This window comes from Equus asinus, chromosome 5, assembly GCF_041296235.1.
Source record: "Equus asinus isolate D_3611 breed Donkey chromosome 5, EquAss-T2T_v2, whole genome shotgun sequence".
Classification (NCBI taxonomy): domain Eukaryota; kingdom Metazoa; phylum Chordata; class Mammalia; order Perissodactyla; family Equidae; genus Equus; species Equus asinus.
Window position 1 is genome coordinate 26826460 of NC_091794.1, and position 15230 is coordinate 26841689.

At 35.9% G+C, this 15230-nt stretch overlaps 1 protein-coding gene across 1 annotated transcript in view; it reads right to left on the reverse strand.

Annotated features, from left to right (window-relative positions):
• Nucleotides 1–2829: 2829 nt before the first annotated feature.
• UBXN7 (UBX domain protein 7) overlaps nt 2830–15230 on the reverse strand; it is a 41945-nt gene continuing 29544 nt past the window's right edge. The window contains exons 6-11 of the mRNA XM_014868126.3: nt 14973–15119; nt 13389–13479; nt 12334–12461; nt 6313–6706; nt 6108–6187; nt 2830–4781 (exon numbers count right to left, since the gene is read on the reverse strand). Coding sequence (XP_014723612.2) covers nt 4620–4781; nt 6108–6187; nt 6313–6706; nt 12334–12461; nt 13389–13479; nt 14973–15119 — 1002 coding nt within the window. The 3' untranslated portion in view covers nt 2830–4619. The remainder of the gene's footprint in view (nt 4782–6107; nt 6188–6312; nt 6707–12333; nt 12462–13388; nt 13480–14972; nt 15120–15230) is intronic.

Sequence of the window (15230 nt, forward strand, 5' to 3'; positions counted from 1 at the left end):
AGCCAGCAAAGTGCTTTTTTTAAGCACACAGGTAAAATAAAATTTAACTCTGATGTCAGTGAAATGTTTAGTTCTCATTAATTACATTTTAGTCATACTCAACACTGACTAGGAACACAGTATTAAATTTTAAAATTAATGAATTGTGTTTAAAAGATCATTACTACATTTGTAACTATCACACTCTCCTTTTTGGAGATTTCAGTCATCACAATGAGGTTAGATCAAGTATGGGCAAATGAAACCTCAACACAGGGAAAAAAGCAAAGGAAGTGATTGACAAACATACTTTTAATTAGCCTAGGGATAATAAATAATAAAGGGGAGAGGCTAGAAGCATAAAATTTTGGAGTGGAAAGGACTTCAGAGATAATCTAATTCAGTGGTCAACAATCTGTGGGTTCCTAGAGTTTCTGCAATCTCATATGCACATTTACATTTTCTCCATTGATGGAATTAATAATATTAATATTTAACTCCAGAATTCCCCACCCCATCAAATTTTTAAGATTACAAGTCTTTTTACTTGAACAGACTGAGAACTATTGACCTAGTCCAATTCTCTGTTAATTAGTAGCAGAGCTGTTACCCAAGTCCACTTACGCCTGTATATAGTGCTCCTTCTGCATATCATATATGATATACTATACATTTAATTTGTACCTGGGTAGAGAAATTAAATCTTTCTTTCACTTTTCAGTTGCTAGTGGTTCCTTCTAGTATTTTCCTAAGTGTCCAAGTGAGATCCTGCTAGCTAAAATCTTTAGTCCTGGGATCAGTAATTCCTTCTTATGTAGGTACTGGACACGCTTCACTGGTAAACATGCCCTAAGTCTCGTAGGGATAAAACGGGAACTAAAGAATACAGATGAGTCAAAAGAAAATTTGAGCTACAGTGTTTGCCACTTTTCAGTTTTATTTTTTGTGAAGACTTCTAACTAAAGCCTACACTATTCTTTCCCCTTTCTGAACTTCTATTGTAATTATAGTTCGGTCCCACAAATGTAAGCATTTACATGTTCTCTAATTATCTTATGTGTAGTGTGTCTCTCCAACTTGATAAAACAGGTAGGAACCAGAGCTTAGATTTCAAGATATTTCCAACTTTCATTAAGGATTCAATAAATAATTGTTGACTTATAGAGTCAAGGAAGTAGAATTTTATAGACTATTTTAAAACATACACAGAGGGTTCAATAATCTGATATGGATGGGACATAGAAAAGATAATTGCATCTTTTCTGAAAAATGGTTAAAAAAGGTAAAATCTTTTTTATCCTTTCCATTTATTCTTGGCAAATAATGCCACATATTTTCCTTTCACATTTTCATCAGTGCATCATTTTACAAAAGCAATGAATAATCAGCCCCTCAAAATAATGGTGTAAATAAGAACGTATAGGCAAAGCACAAATCCCACAAGCTTTAAGGAAACACAACCAAATGATAATTTACAGAGCCGAACGATGGGAAGATACTCTTTTGGGCAAACTGTCGTAGAAGACTACAACATGGGAATGAAAACAGCAGGGACTCTGGATGCCAATTTTTATTTTGCCACTTACTAGCTGTGACATCCTGAACAAGTTCTCTGAACTTCAATTTTCTTCCTTATCTATAAAATGGGGAAAATACGCATTTTGTAGAGTTCTTAGCAAGATTGGAGAAAATGTACATAAAGCACCTAGCACATGCTAGTCACTCAAAATTAGTTCCCTGTTCTCTCATTTGGCTGTTCTTTCTCTTCTCTGGTTCCTTGCTAAGTCAAATTCAAGGCTTCCTGTCACTTTTTCCCCACTAGTTTTCACTTCATCTCCCTGTATTTGTCTCATCACTTACTCTCAAAGTGTATCTTGTTCTTTTCCTCTCTACCTTTTAAACTCTCTTTCAAGCTGTTTCCAATACCTATAAGGAATGACTATTTTTAACTATTTTACTAACTTCATTTAATCTATTCAATAAAACCTCTCCTCCAAAGAGCAAAGGAATTTGCAGAGGAAATAAGACAAACAGGAGGAAGCATACTCCCTAAGAGGATTAAGTTCTTGAGCAAAGCAATACTCCTTATTTACTCTTCCCAAGTAGTAAAATCCATAATCCCTCCCCCATGAGCCTCTATATCAAGCCCAGGATAATTACACTCCTGCCTTGAAATAAAATACAATCCTCCACATCTTGTACTCTAAACACCCCAGCTGTATCCAGTTGGATCAATATCTCATGCCCTCTTTGATATGCTGATTTAAATCACTTTATATATACTTGGTCATCTCACAGAAATCCAAGTTGAAAAAGTCACTTTGGTTTCTCATAAATGGATATGCCAGGGCCGAGCTTATCTAAAAGAACTACATCCTATCATTAATAAACATGTTGTCTCAAGTTCTCTAAATATGTTTCATAAAGAGAAGCTAGTAGGCAAAAGAATGAAACAGAGTCCTATTGGGAAAATTCTCGACTTCACATTTTTGACAGATTTGGGCTTTAGCTGTCACTTTACTGAGAATAGAGATGGGTGCCATCATAGCACCAAAGCTGGGCATATCCTCATTTATTACCCTGTGCCTCCCTGAATTTTCAGATTTCTGACCTCGTCTACTATCAACAATTTTTTTACCCTCTAACGCACCTTTAATAGTATACAGCTCTATTCCTCAGATAGTAAGTATATTATCCAAGTTCAGAGATACAAATGAGGAATTAACATGAAAACCATGTTTCCTCCATAAATCAGAACCTGCTAGTTAGCCTTGAGAGCCTTTGAAAAAACACCAAAGTGGTATTACTCAGTCACCAATCTAAAGACAGAACTTTGACTCAAGGTATAAATGAAATTGTAATTATATAAATATATTTATAAATATTTATACAATTATATACTTATACATAAGCACTTACACAGACTTAGGAAAAAATGTAAGAACATTAATTCAAAAGGACTCACTGAAGAAGAAACAGAATTTTCCATGATTTCCTTGAGGAGATACATAACTCATTCTTTAGGGAGGGTCCCTCAAAATCCAACCGTTAGAAATATTCTCTAATTGTGTACTAGCAATGCATAAGCATCTTTTTTTTTTAATCCCCTAGTTGCCAACAGAGTGATCCTAAAGTATATGGGAATTTAAAGGTCTCTGTGCAATAGCAATTTATGTTCCTCAAGTAGAAGAATCCCCAATTGACAAAATAGGTTCATTCTACATTATGGTTTTATAACAAGTTAAAGTTCTGATTTTGCCACCAGAATCACTATTACCCCTTCAGAGGACTCTACTTAATGCTCAAAATAAGACCTGAGCATATAGTGAAGCTGATAAGTCAAACTGTATTAGATAGATTCAAGATGGTCTTTTCTAAATAATACTGAAAGAAGCTTTCACCAACTACAATTTGAATGTGGCTTTTGTTGGCAGAAAATACCCACAACATCTGAAGATTACTGGTAATCTTTCCTACCTCCCTTACTAAATGTTGTCTTATGAGCTGAATTTAAAGTTTTTCCCCTTAGAGAGGCTTTCAGTTTCGATACCTTTTACAAGAAAACAGCATGAGGAATTAAGCTCATTCAATCACCAGAGCCTTTTAGAGACTGTTCCAATCAGGGGTAAAAAATGAATCATTTACTTCTAACCAAAGGAACATGGTTAGCAACTCTCAGCTGCATCTTTTTCTTTTTCCCCCGGGACATACATAAGTATGCCTTAAAGCACATAGGACAATCAATAACCATATGGTTCCAACTACAAGCCATTGTACTGCATGATTATTGAACAGCTGCCTTCCTATAGATCACTTCTGGACCCAAACAATGGAAGGGCCAAAGGAACTAATATGCTGTACTGGCAAAAACAGCAAGCACCTTCCTATCCCAGTCACACAATGTACTCACTAAATGTCCATTCTGGGACTAGCAGGATCAATACAGTTTAAAGAGTAATAACGAAGAAAGCTGTCTCGGGCTAGGATATTGAAAGCCACCCATGCTACTCACTCTACATTTAACACTCATTCTGCCTACAACACATATGATGGAAATAACTCTAGCTGGGAAGAATCTTTTGAAAAAAAATTTTAAGTACCATGAGCAACAATTATAAGGGATGCTTTTTCCATGTAAAACAAAAGTCTGGATATTTTGTTACGTGGTATTTCCTACATGAACAACAAAACAAAATGAAACATGTGTTAGAGAATTTCTTCTCCCTACTAAAAATGGGGCTTACAAAAAAGGGAGGTTGTTCTTATTCTGAAACTAGCCATTCCTTTCACAAAGGAGTCGGAGGAGTAACATTATTTGATCCCGAAAAAGTGCCGTGCAAGAGACCACTTGTTGGAACACACATTTCCTGCTGCCAGTACTAGGAGGTCTTATCCTTACACTTCCATTTGGTCACCAGATTAGGTAAGAAAGAAAGAAAAGCAGGAAAAAGAAGAAAATTGAAGAGGAGAGAAAAGGTGGGGGTGGGGAGAGAGAGCAAGAAATAAAAAGAGAAGGCAGGTGACTTGCTTGCCCAACTTTGGCTCTATGGTCCTATGAGCCAAAATGCATACTCAGTGACATGGTATCTCACAGGAAAAGGGAAAAAAAGGGGTGAGCTGAGAGAGGTCAGGCCATGATGTTAATTTCTTTCCTGTACAAAGACAGTCTCTTGAGGACAAAGGCCTGCCTCTTGTAATGTAATGTCATAGTCCAGATGAGAGAGTTTCCTTCGAGGGAAGTTGGTGAGAAGTTCAAAACGTTCATTTGGATATCCTTTAGACTGGACATGTTTCACCAAAGCCTATGAAAAATAAAAGAAAGATAAGGCTGTCAGATGGAAATAAAAAGAAAAAGCACATTAAAGAATTAAACATATAACATTCACTTTCATGTTATCAGATGAGATACGAAGTTTAAGTTATTCTATCAGATAACCAAAACTTACCCTTGTAGAAGAGCCAATATAGCCCCTTAAATGGGGAAACAATAAACCTGTACCCAATAACTCAGGGTCATTAAATGACACTGAAATATACACGATTTTTACTATCTCCTCAATAAACAAACTCAATTTCTATTTATAAAATTATTGTCCTCATTTTTAAACATTTTATCAGTGATCCTTCCTTCTTTTTATCAGGGAAGATATGTCCTTCATTCTACCTCTAGCCAATCTTAGCACCTGTCTCTTCCTGCCTTCTCAGAAACCATGCCCCCAAAGAAGATCCCCTCTTTTGTATCTCCCTTTCTACAGATGTTCCCATCAGACTAAAACATGGTCAGTCTCTCCTTCAATCATCTTTTTCCCTCTGATTACTGCCTACTCCCCCCTCTAGCTTCACAACCAAACTTTTCAAAAAAGAGGTCTATGCTTGCTCCATCCATTGCCTCGTCTCCCATTCCCTTCCAAATACTAGACCTGGAACAAAGTCCGGGTACCAGCACCAGCAGCCAGATCTTACTTGCATTCCAGCATTGATTCTTTAAGAATCAGACTGATTATCTCCAGTCACAGCAAATGGCCAAGTATGGAATCCTGACCTAAGGAGGATTCATTCAGAGGCTAGGCTAAGCTAGTCAGACTCATTCTCTTTTCTAGGAGTTGAAAACACAGACGAAAGGCCCATCAGCTGTGGACTTTAGAGAAAAAAGCCCTCAGCATCATTTATGATGGACCATGCACAAGCTGAGAGGTAAACAAAAGCCACCAGTATATAGAGAGAAGAATGGTGAGAATCACAAGGGGGGACCAAACAGGCCCCATGAGAGAAACACAGAGAAAAACAGCCTTGGTTCTTAACCACTTTGCAGTTCTAGCTACTAGGAAAGCCATAAAACCCACTACAGTCTTCAAATAATCCTACTACCCTTTTCCAGGTAATTCAGTTGAGTTTCTATTCCATGCAGCCATGGAACAGAAAAGCTTTGACTGGAATAGACCCTGTGTGACTTGCCTAAGATAATACAGCAAGAGAATAAAGTAATTAGAATTAAGGTTCAACACCATTAAGTTTCCAGTTAGAGGTCAGACAATCTCTAACGCCTATTTTAAAGAATCATCAAGCCAATTATACCAATTGATTAGTTTCTCTGCCTCAAGCAAACGCTTTCAATTAGATATACTTACTAGCAGTTTAGCTTGCTCTGGAAGAGTGATCTGTTCCCTTTTTCCATCTGGATACCGCAACATCAGCTGTGCTTTTGGTCCTACAGGAAAGGTTAAAAAAAAAAAAGACACAGCAGCTTAAGATAGAAGACTAATTTAAACAAATAAATATATCTCTTCCGTAATATTCAAGTTTTAACTGCAGCAAGTATAGAATGTAACTCACCATTTACATCTATGCCCTCCACTATTCCATCTGATTTTTCAGGTGATATCTCCAATATTTCTGAATCTACACCTGGCAATCCTTGGTGGTTTGTGGCTGTTCCAGGCTCAGTTCTGGCTGGGGGCTCAGTTAGTGGCCTTCTGTTTTCTTCTTTTCTATGCCCCAAATCTTTGTGGGGAGACTTTCTGGACTTGGCAAGATTCTCTATCTCCTCTTCTTCATCAGAGCCACAAACAGATATGAACTCCTCACTGCCAGAAAAAAGTTCAGATTCAGATTCTTCATCTGAGCGGCTATCCTGTTTTGTCTGTGTTGAATCAAAATGTGTCTCTTGCAAGGAGGCTCTGATGGCAGCTTCTAGCTGGCTGTCTTCACTTGCATCTATAAGGCTCTCCTGCAAGATGCAGTCATAAAACATGGGTGGAAAGAAAAAGAAAACAGTTAAACCAAAAAACAGTCGAGTCAAACAGGGCATAAAAAATATAATAGCTTGCCATTATTATTTTCTGTTGAATTTATCTCTTCTACTAAATTTTAAGCTATCTGAGGCCAACAACTTTGTCTTACACAGCCAAGTTGGAATGAAGAGTCTGAAAACTGTCACATCACCTGGCATAATGATGTTGCAAGCATAGGATTTTTCTGCATCAAAATGAATAGTCAAGAAAACAGTTTCTTCTCTGCCCAGAAAAAGACAAGAATCGAGGTTTTTAAATATAAAGCCAAAACATTAGCCTTTAAAATGACTAAACACAGAGAAGCACATCTACCTTGCTCACCACTGTATGCTTCAACTAGCACTGCTTTGGTACAGAGAAGAATATCAATAAATAATTCAGTAATTATCATTTTGCAAAAAAATCTGAAAGTCAGAACTCTAACATTCAAAACAAAACAAAATACCATATAATCAATAGCGAAAAACAACAACTATATTTCCCCAAACTCAATTACAATGAAAGTTTTCATTCTGATCATGAGAAAAGCAGATTTCAATAGTTTTCCCCTTGGTTAAGTTCTAACATAACAGATTTCACTAAACTTAGTGAGTCACAAAATGTGGGTTGTTTGAGTGGAATTTATTTAGATCCTATCTCAAACAAACTACACACAAAAAAATGTGTAAGATAACCAAAAGTTGAAGACTGTCTTATCTCATAATATTAAGGAATTACTGTTAATTTTTTAAGGGTGTGTTAACGGTATTGTGATTGTGTTTAAAAAAAAATAAAAACAGAATTTATCTTCTAAAGATACATGCCAAAGTATTAATGAATGAAACAATGAATTCTGAGATATGCTTCAAAATAATGAGAACAGGATGGGGTAAGAGATAAAACAAGACTGGCCACATGTTGAAAACTACTGAATTAGTTAATGGATACAGAGAGGCTCAATAAATTCCTTCTACTGCTGAATATGCTTAAAAATTTCCAAAATAAAAAGGTAAAAATTGTATGGATTACTAACAAAAAACTAAAGGAACCTCATTCTGGCTTTCACTATCTGCCAATCATACAGCAAAAAATTAAAGAAAAAAATCTAAGTAAACTTAAGGCTAATTTATCACCAAAAAAAGCAAGCAGATGTGCTCATGAGACCTGCAATGGCTTAGGTCAACTATAGGTTTATAACAACAACATTGCACAGCACATAGCTTGATCATTTAAAGACTGACACCATGGCAGACACTGCTGGCTTCCTATCCAATATCCATTCTCCTCTGATTTGTTACTTACAAAATTCTAATCATGTTTACAAAAGAAAACACGGCAAGCCAAAAAATTCCATTTATCAGTTTCCCTTGCAGCTAGAAAACGTTTGTGGTATGAAACTGAAGAAGCATTTAATGGAAAAATTATAGAACTAAATGTCTGTATTAGAAAAGAAAAATCTCGAAGTAATCATTAAGTTTCCATCTTAAATAAAAAAGTACCCATATAGAAACAGAAAATAAAATTAAACCCAACTAAGCAGAAGGGAAAAGAGAAAGGACAGAAATTACTTAGTAACCTGGAAAACAGATGAAAAATCAATGAAACCAAAAGCTGATTCTTTAACATCAATAAAACTGATAAGCCTCTAGCCAGACTGTCAGGAAAAAAGAAACCACAAATTACCAATAACAGGATCAAGAGAGGAGACATCACTATAGACACTATAATCACTAAAGGAATAACAAGGAAACATAATGAACAACTTTATGGCAATATATTGACTCCTCAGGTGAAATGGACAAACACCTTTACAAAAAGACAGAACGTACTGAAACTCATTAAAGAAGAAACAGATACCTGAGGAGTCCTATATCTATTAATAAAATTGATTTGTAGTTTAAAACTTCCCACAAAGAAAAATCTAGGCCTAGGTGGCTTCCCTGGTGAATGTCATCAAATATTAACGAAGAAATAATATCAATCCTATGGAAACCCTTCCAGAAAACAGAAGAGGAGGAAACACTTCCCAATATTGTGAAGCCAGCATTTACCTGATACCAAAACCAGACAAAGGCATTAAAGGATATTAGGAGGAAAACAAAATACAAAAAAACTATAAACCAGTATCTCTTATGAACATACACACAAAAATTCTTGACAAAATTTTAGCAAATTAAACCCAAAATTATACTAAAAAGTAATACATCATAACCAAGTCAGTTTCAGCCTAGGAACACAAGGTTGTTGTAACATTAAAAAAACCAATCAACAGAATTTACTAAAAAAGAAAACCATATGATCCTCTCAATAGATGTAAAAAAATCACATGACAAAAATCCCCTCATGATAAAAACTCATCAAAATAGGAATAGAAGGAAACTTCATCAACCTGATAAAGTATATCTATAAGAAACACGTAGCTAACATCAAACTTAGTGAAAAACTGAATACTTTCACCCCAACAACAGAAACTAGTTGGGGATGTCTAATCCCATTATGTCTATTTAACTTTGTATTGGAGGTGCTAGCTAAGAAAGAAATAAAAGGCACAGAGTTTAGAAAGGAAGAAGTAAAATAAGTCTGACTTTGCTGACAACATGATCGTCTATATAGAAAATTCTAAGGAATCTACGGAAAAGCTACTAGAACTAATAAGCGAGTTTCAGCAAGGCTGTAGGCTACAAGGTCAATAAACAAAAACTACAAAACACTGCTGAGAGAAATTCAAGACTTCAATAAATGGAGATATATATGCCATGTTCATGGATCTGAAAAGATGTCAATTCTCTCCAAAATGATCCATAGAGCTAATACAATTCCAATCAAAGTCCCAGTAGCTTTCTTTATAGAAAGTAAAAAGCTGATTCTAAAACTTATATGGAAATGCAAAGGACCTGAAATAACCAAAAGAACTATAAAGATTAGGACAAAGTTAGAGGATTTACACCATGCGATTTTAAGACTTATAATAAAGCTACAGTAATCATTAAGACAGCGAAATACTGGTGTAAAGAAAGACGTTAATCATTGGAAAGAACAGAGTCCATAAACCCACATATATATGAACAATTTTTGACAAAGGAGCAAAGGCAATTCAATGGCAAAAGGATAATCTTTTCAACAAATGATGCTGGAACAAGTACATAGCCACATGCAAACAAAAAACCCAACTCAACCCTATCCTAACACCACATACAAAAATTAATTCAGGGGCTGGCCCAGTGGCACAGCGGTTAAGTGCACACGTTCCGCTTCAGCGGCCTGGGGTTCGCCAGTTTGGTCCCAGGTGCAGACATGGCACCACTTAGCACGCCATGCTGTGGTATGTGTCCCACATATAAAGTAGAGGAAGATGGGCACGGATGTTAGCTCAGGGCCAGTCTTCCTCAGCAAAAAAAGAGGAGGATTGGCAGCAGTTAGCTCAGGGCTAATCTTCCTCAAAAAGAAAAAAAAAATTAATTCAAAGCGGATCACTGACTTAAGAGTTAAAACTGTAAGAAAACATGGGACAACATCTTAGCTTAGGCTAATATTTCCAAGATAAGACAAAAAAAGCACAAAGTATAAAAGAAAAGTTGACAAATTGGATTTCATCAAAAGTTTAAAATGTGCTCTTCAAAAGACACTAGTAGGAAATGAATAAGCATGCAACAGCTTGGGAGAAAATATCTGCAAACCATATATCCAACAAAGAACTTATATCTACAATATAAAAAGAACCTTACAATTCAATAAGAAAATATACAACTCTATAAAAAAAATGAGCCAGAGATCTACACAGACACTTCACCAAAAAAGACAGCAAAAAAGTACATCAAAAGATATTCATATCAAAACTCATCAAACTGTAAATTTTAAATGTGTTCAGCTTCCTGCACATTAATTATACTTCAATAAAGCTATAAAATTTTTAAAAATAAAATAAACAAAGCCAATTTATCATACATACACACACAAGCAAAGAGGTGTGCCTACATGACATGCAATGGCTTAGCTAACTGCAGGTAATTATACTGTGTACCACGTAGGTTGATTTTAAAGAATGACACTATGATAGACACTGCTAGTTTCCTATCTCACATCCAGTCTTCTTTGCTTTCTTATTAGTAAACCTCAATTGTGTTTGTGCAAGAAAATGTGTCCAACTGAAATAAGGAGAATTCTTATCTGTGGCTATTCACCTTTGTAAAAGAGGCACCACCCCCTTCCTCCTTGTCTATGCTTGGATATGATACCTGGGAGTGCAGAATCTATACTGTGATCACAAGGACAAAAGCCAATACTAAGGATGGAGGTTAAAAACGGGGAGGAATCTGGTTCCTCAATGACATACATAGGAATCAAGCCCTAAACTGCTTGACTTTGGATTTCTTGTTGAGAAAAGTACATGTCTTTCTTGCTTAAGCCATTATTTGTCGGTGTTTCTCTTGCACAGAGGTGATCAAAATTTCTCACACTCAGAGAATTTACTATCAGAAGTGGGGTCTGAGGTACCAGTCACCCAAACCATCCCTATGTATTTGTCTCATTTTATGGTCCCACTCTTTCCCACTAAGTGCCTGAACTTTTATAAGAGATCTGGGGAGGGTGTAAACTCAATTTATGTTTTAATTCAGCAACTCACAAGCTCAGGCCCTGGTTTTTGACAATATCAGCCTTATGACTGCAAAAGATAAGAAACTCTCTTAGGGCAATTATAGAAACTCTGCGGGTTTTTTAATGCCTTAAAATTCTATCTAAGTAAAACTTCTCTTAGCAATAAAAAAAAAAAATACCCAGTGTCTATAGATAAAGGTGAAACAATGTTTTAGTTGTCCACCTAAATAAAACTTCTCTGAGTAATAGAAAAAACAATTCCATACCACCCTTGGCAAGCACCCATAGCCTTTTCTTAAACAGACACTCTATTCTAGGTGATAACTTAAGGAACTGTTTCATCACTGTATGATATGGACTGTTAAAGTGACATCCTAAAACTAATTTTATCCTCACTGCCATCAAACCCAAACAGCTCCTACAACCAATGTGAGATTCCCATATCTCTGAAGGTCTCTTACTTACAACTAATCTTGATACCCATTATCAAATAGGTCTGCCTAGTAATAGATGTAATAGAAATTAAGTATAGAAATAATCTCTGGCTGGGCCAGAGAGTCAGGCCCTAAAGCTATATAACCAGTAATAACACCAACTGTACCATGAGTTGTTCTAGCAAAATACTTAGATCTGGATACCAAAAGCCCCCGAAAAAGGGGATTCCTCTGTCACCAGGCTTGTCAGATCACACCTCTTGCTCACACATTCACATTGTTTACTTCTAAATCCAGGTGTGAGGTCACATGCCTGTATCTTAGCTGCAAGGGAAGCTGGAAATATGAATCTTAAGATTTCCTTAAGAAGACAGAACCCATATGGGGAAATTATTAGAATCTAAGGAGGGCATCTAAGACGTTGTACAGCCACAAATTGTAACTGTCCACTACTTACATTATTATCTTTACCATCTTAACCTCAGACATTTTACACAAAACACTTATATACAATTACACTTAATTGCCCATCACTACTTCTTAGCCATACTTACTGAACGGGCACATTTTTTGGGGGGACTGCTAGAAAGTCCATCCAGTTGCCCATGTTCACCCAGAAATCCTGTCACTTGGTCCAAGAAAGAAGATACGTCTAACTGGTGCCACTCTACTAGCTTCTGACCTAAAGATTAAAAACCAGTATATATAAATATGATGAAAACAACACTCTTTCTGAACTTTGTCATTAAGTATTTCTTTTGGCATATGAATAATTAAAATTTACTGGGAACACATATCCCCACCCATCACCAGCTTAAATTACATGGTATCTGTATAGCATAGAGGATACATTAATTACAACCACCTAAGAGATTCCCAGCCATCAAGATAGGGCAACTACTTTATCCGCTGATATCACTTCCTGTCATTTAGGAAGAAGAGATTCAGACAAAGCAGTATCTATATAAAACTCAAGCAATTAATAATAAAGTCAGCGCTATCCTCTGCCTCTCCAGTGGGATTACAACCAGTACTTGAACAATCTTATTATTATTTGTTTTTTTGGTGAGGAAAATTCACCCTGAGCTAACATCTGTTGCCTACCTTCCTCTTTTTTTGCTTGGGGAAGACCAGCCCTGAGCTAACATCTGTGCCAATCTTCCTCTATTTTGTATGTGGGCCACTGCCTCAGCATGGCTGACAAGTAGTGTAGGTCCATGCCTGAGATGTGAACCCATGAACCTGGGCCACCAAAGCAGAGCGCACTGAACTTAACCACTATGCCATGGGGCCAGCCCCTACAATCTTTATATTTTAATGACAGAAAACCTAAAGGGACCCCTTATAAAATAAAAAGAAAGATAAACAGCTATTTTTTGAAAGAACAGAACTGCACAAATATAAATTACCATCTCCCAAAGTTGTCAGAAACAGTCCCTAAATACACATTTCAATAGTTATTTAAATAATTCTAAAGGGCATGAACAAGAACCATCACGTAAATTATTACAATTCTGAAACTATATTCAGTCAAATATTAAAAGTCAATTATTTAGGTAACTGAAAGATAAAAGATAGATTAAAGGCTATAAGTTGATATAAATCTTACCTGTCCGTGGATCCAAGATGGAAACATAGGGGAAATCCCCTAGCTTATAAAACTGTATGTATCTCTGACCTTCCTCACTGTCATGATAAACCTGTTAAATCATTGATATTAAAAAAGAAAACAGTCAGCCTCTAAAAAAAGTACCAACTATATCCTTGTTATATACCAACAACAATTAATTCTCCAAATATACTTCTGGTACATGTTAGGATCTCACTCCTACATTCAAGAGAAAATGAAGGTTAACTGGTGTGAACTCCCTCAACTTCCTGCCCTCAGTTCTTTCTGGAATCTTACATAAACATATCAATCCATTCTTCCTCTCTTCCCAGAAGAGGTATTACTCTTCCTTTCCAAGTTTCTGTCCACCTATGTCATTCCTGACTCTCAACCATATACATCTTTATAAATCACAATATATTAAGATTATAAGCTGGAGTGCTTAGCATAGTGCTAAGCAAAGAGATATGAATCAACAGTCACTGAATAAAAGTTTACCATTCAGAAAAAAGCTATACTGAATTTAGGGGCCTGTAAAACATGAACAGCCAAATGAGGATCCTGTAAAACATGAATGGCATCTCTTGTAGTGGGAAAAAAATTAAGTTGATTCAGAAGTTTTTATTTTCTGTAATTTTTCATAAAATAAAAAATTAGAGCAAGATCATCTAACCTTAGCTAGCTAATTTACCATCAAGCGTCCTTTAACAACAGGGATATGTTCTGAGAAATGTGTCATCAGGCAATTCCACCATTTGGCAAAGATCATAGAATGTACTTACACAAACCTAGACGCTATAGCCTACTATGCACCTAGGCTATATGGTACTAATCTTATTGGACCACCATCATATATGCGGTCCATCGTTGACTGAAACGCCGTTATGTGGCACATGACTGTATATAAACAGAAACTAAAGCAGAAAGACTAAGCGACACATCTAAGGACATACAGTTAAAGAGTATCGAACTCAAGCTGAAATCAAAGTCTCAGTCAAATGTTTTCCCTTTACTCCAAGATCTTCACCCACAATGTCAATTACAGTAGTCATTACAAGATGTGCTATTGAAGCATTTGAAATGTGGCTGGTCGGAACTGAGTTGTACTGTAAGTGTAAAATACACATCAGATCTTGAAAGTTTAACAAACATAAAAAAATCAAAACATCTCTTTAATATTTAAATATTAGTTTTATATTAGATACATTGATTAAAAATATATTAAAATTAATTTCACTTATTTCTTTTGAACTTTTTAAATGTGGCTACTAGAAAATCTTATTTATATATGTGGCTCACATTATATTTCTACTTGAATAGTACAGTGTTATAATCTATCAAGACATTTAAACTCTTCTGAGATATGAAAATTATATGGCTTGGTTCTTTTTTTTTTCCTCCTTCCCTTGGGAGTTCTCATTGCTGCCCTAACTTTCACTTGTCCTTACTATTCCAGCTATTATGGGTGGTTTTACTTTTTCATATGTCATAATTTAACTCAGTTCTTAATTTTTTTTCCAGTTTAAACCTAATTCATCCTCCCCAACATCCCATACTACAAAAAATTTGATTAACTCTCCTCACCTGCCAGAAAATGAAATGTTCCCGGATAATATTCTTCACAGCTTCATTGCTCCATACATCACGGTTGAGGCACTGGCACGCAAAGTCTTGTACATTTTGAATGTTTATCATCAGCCACTTATTCTGCATCTGGCCACACTCTTTGGCCTGTAAGAATAAAGTTACACAAAACTTGTTAGAAACAATTTCTACTTGGTAACTAATATGTTTCAGCATTCAGAAGCTGTCCTCTTTTCATTTAAATACTAAGTTTTTTTC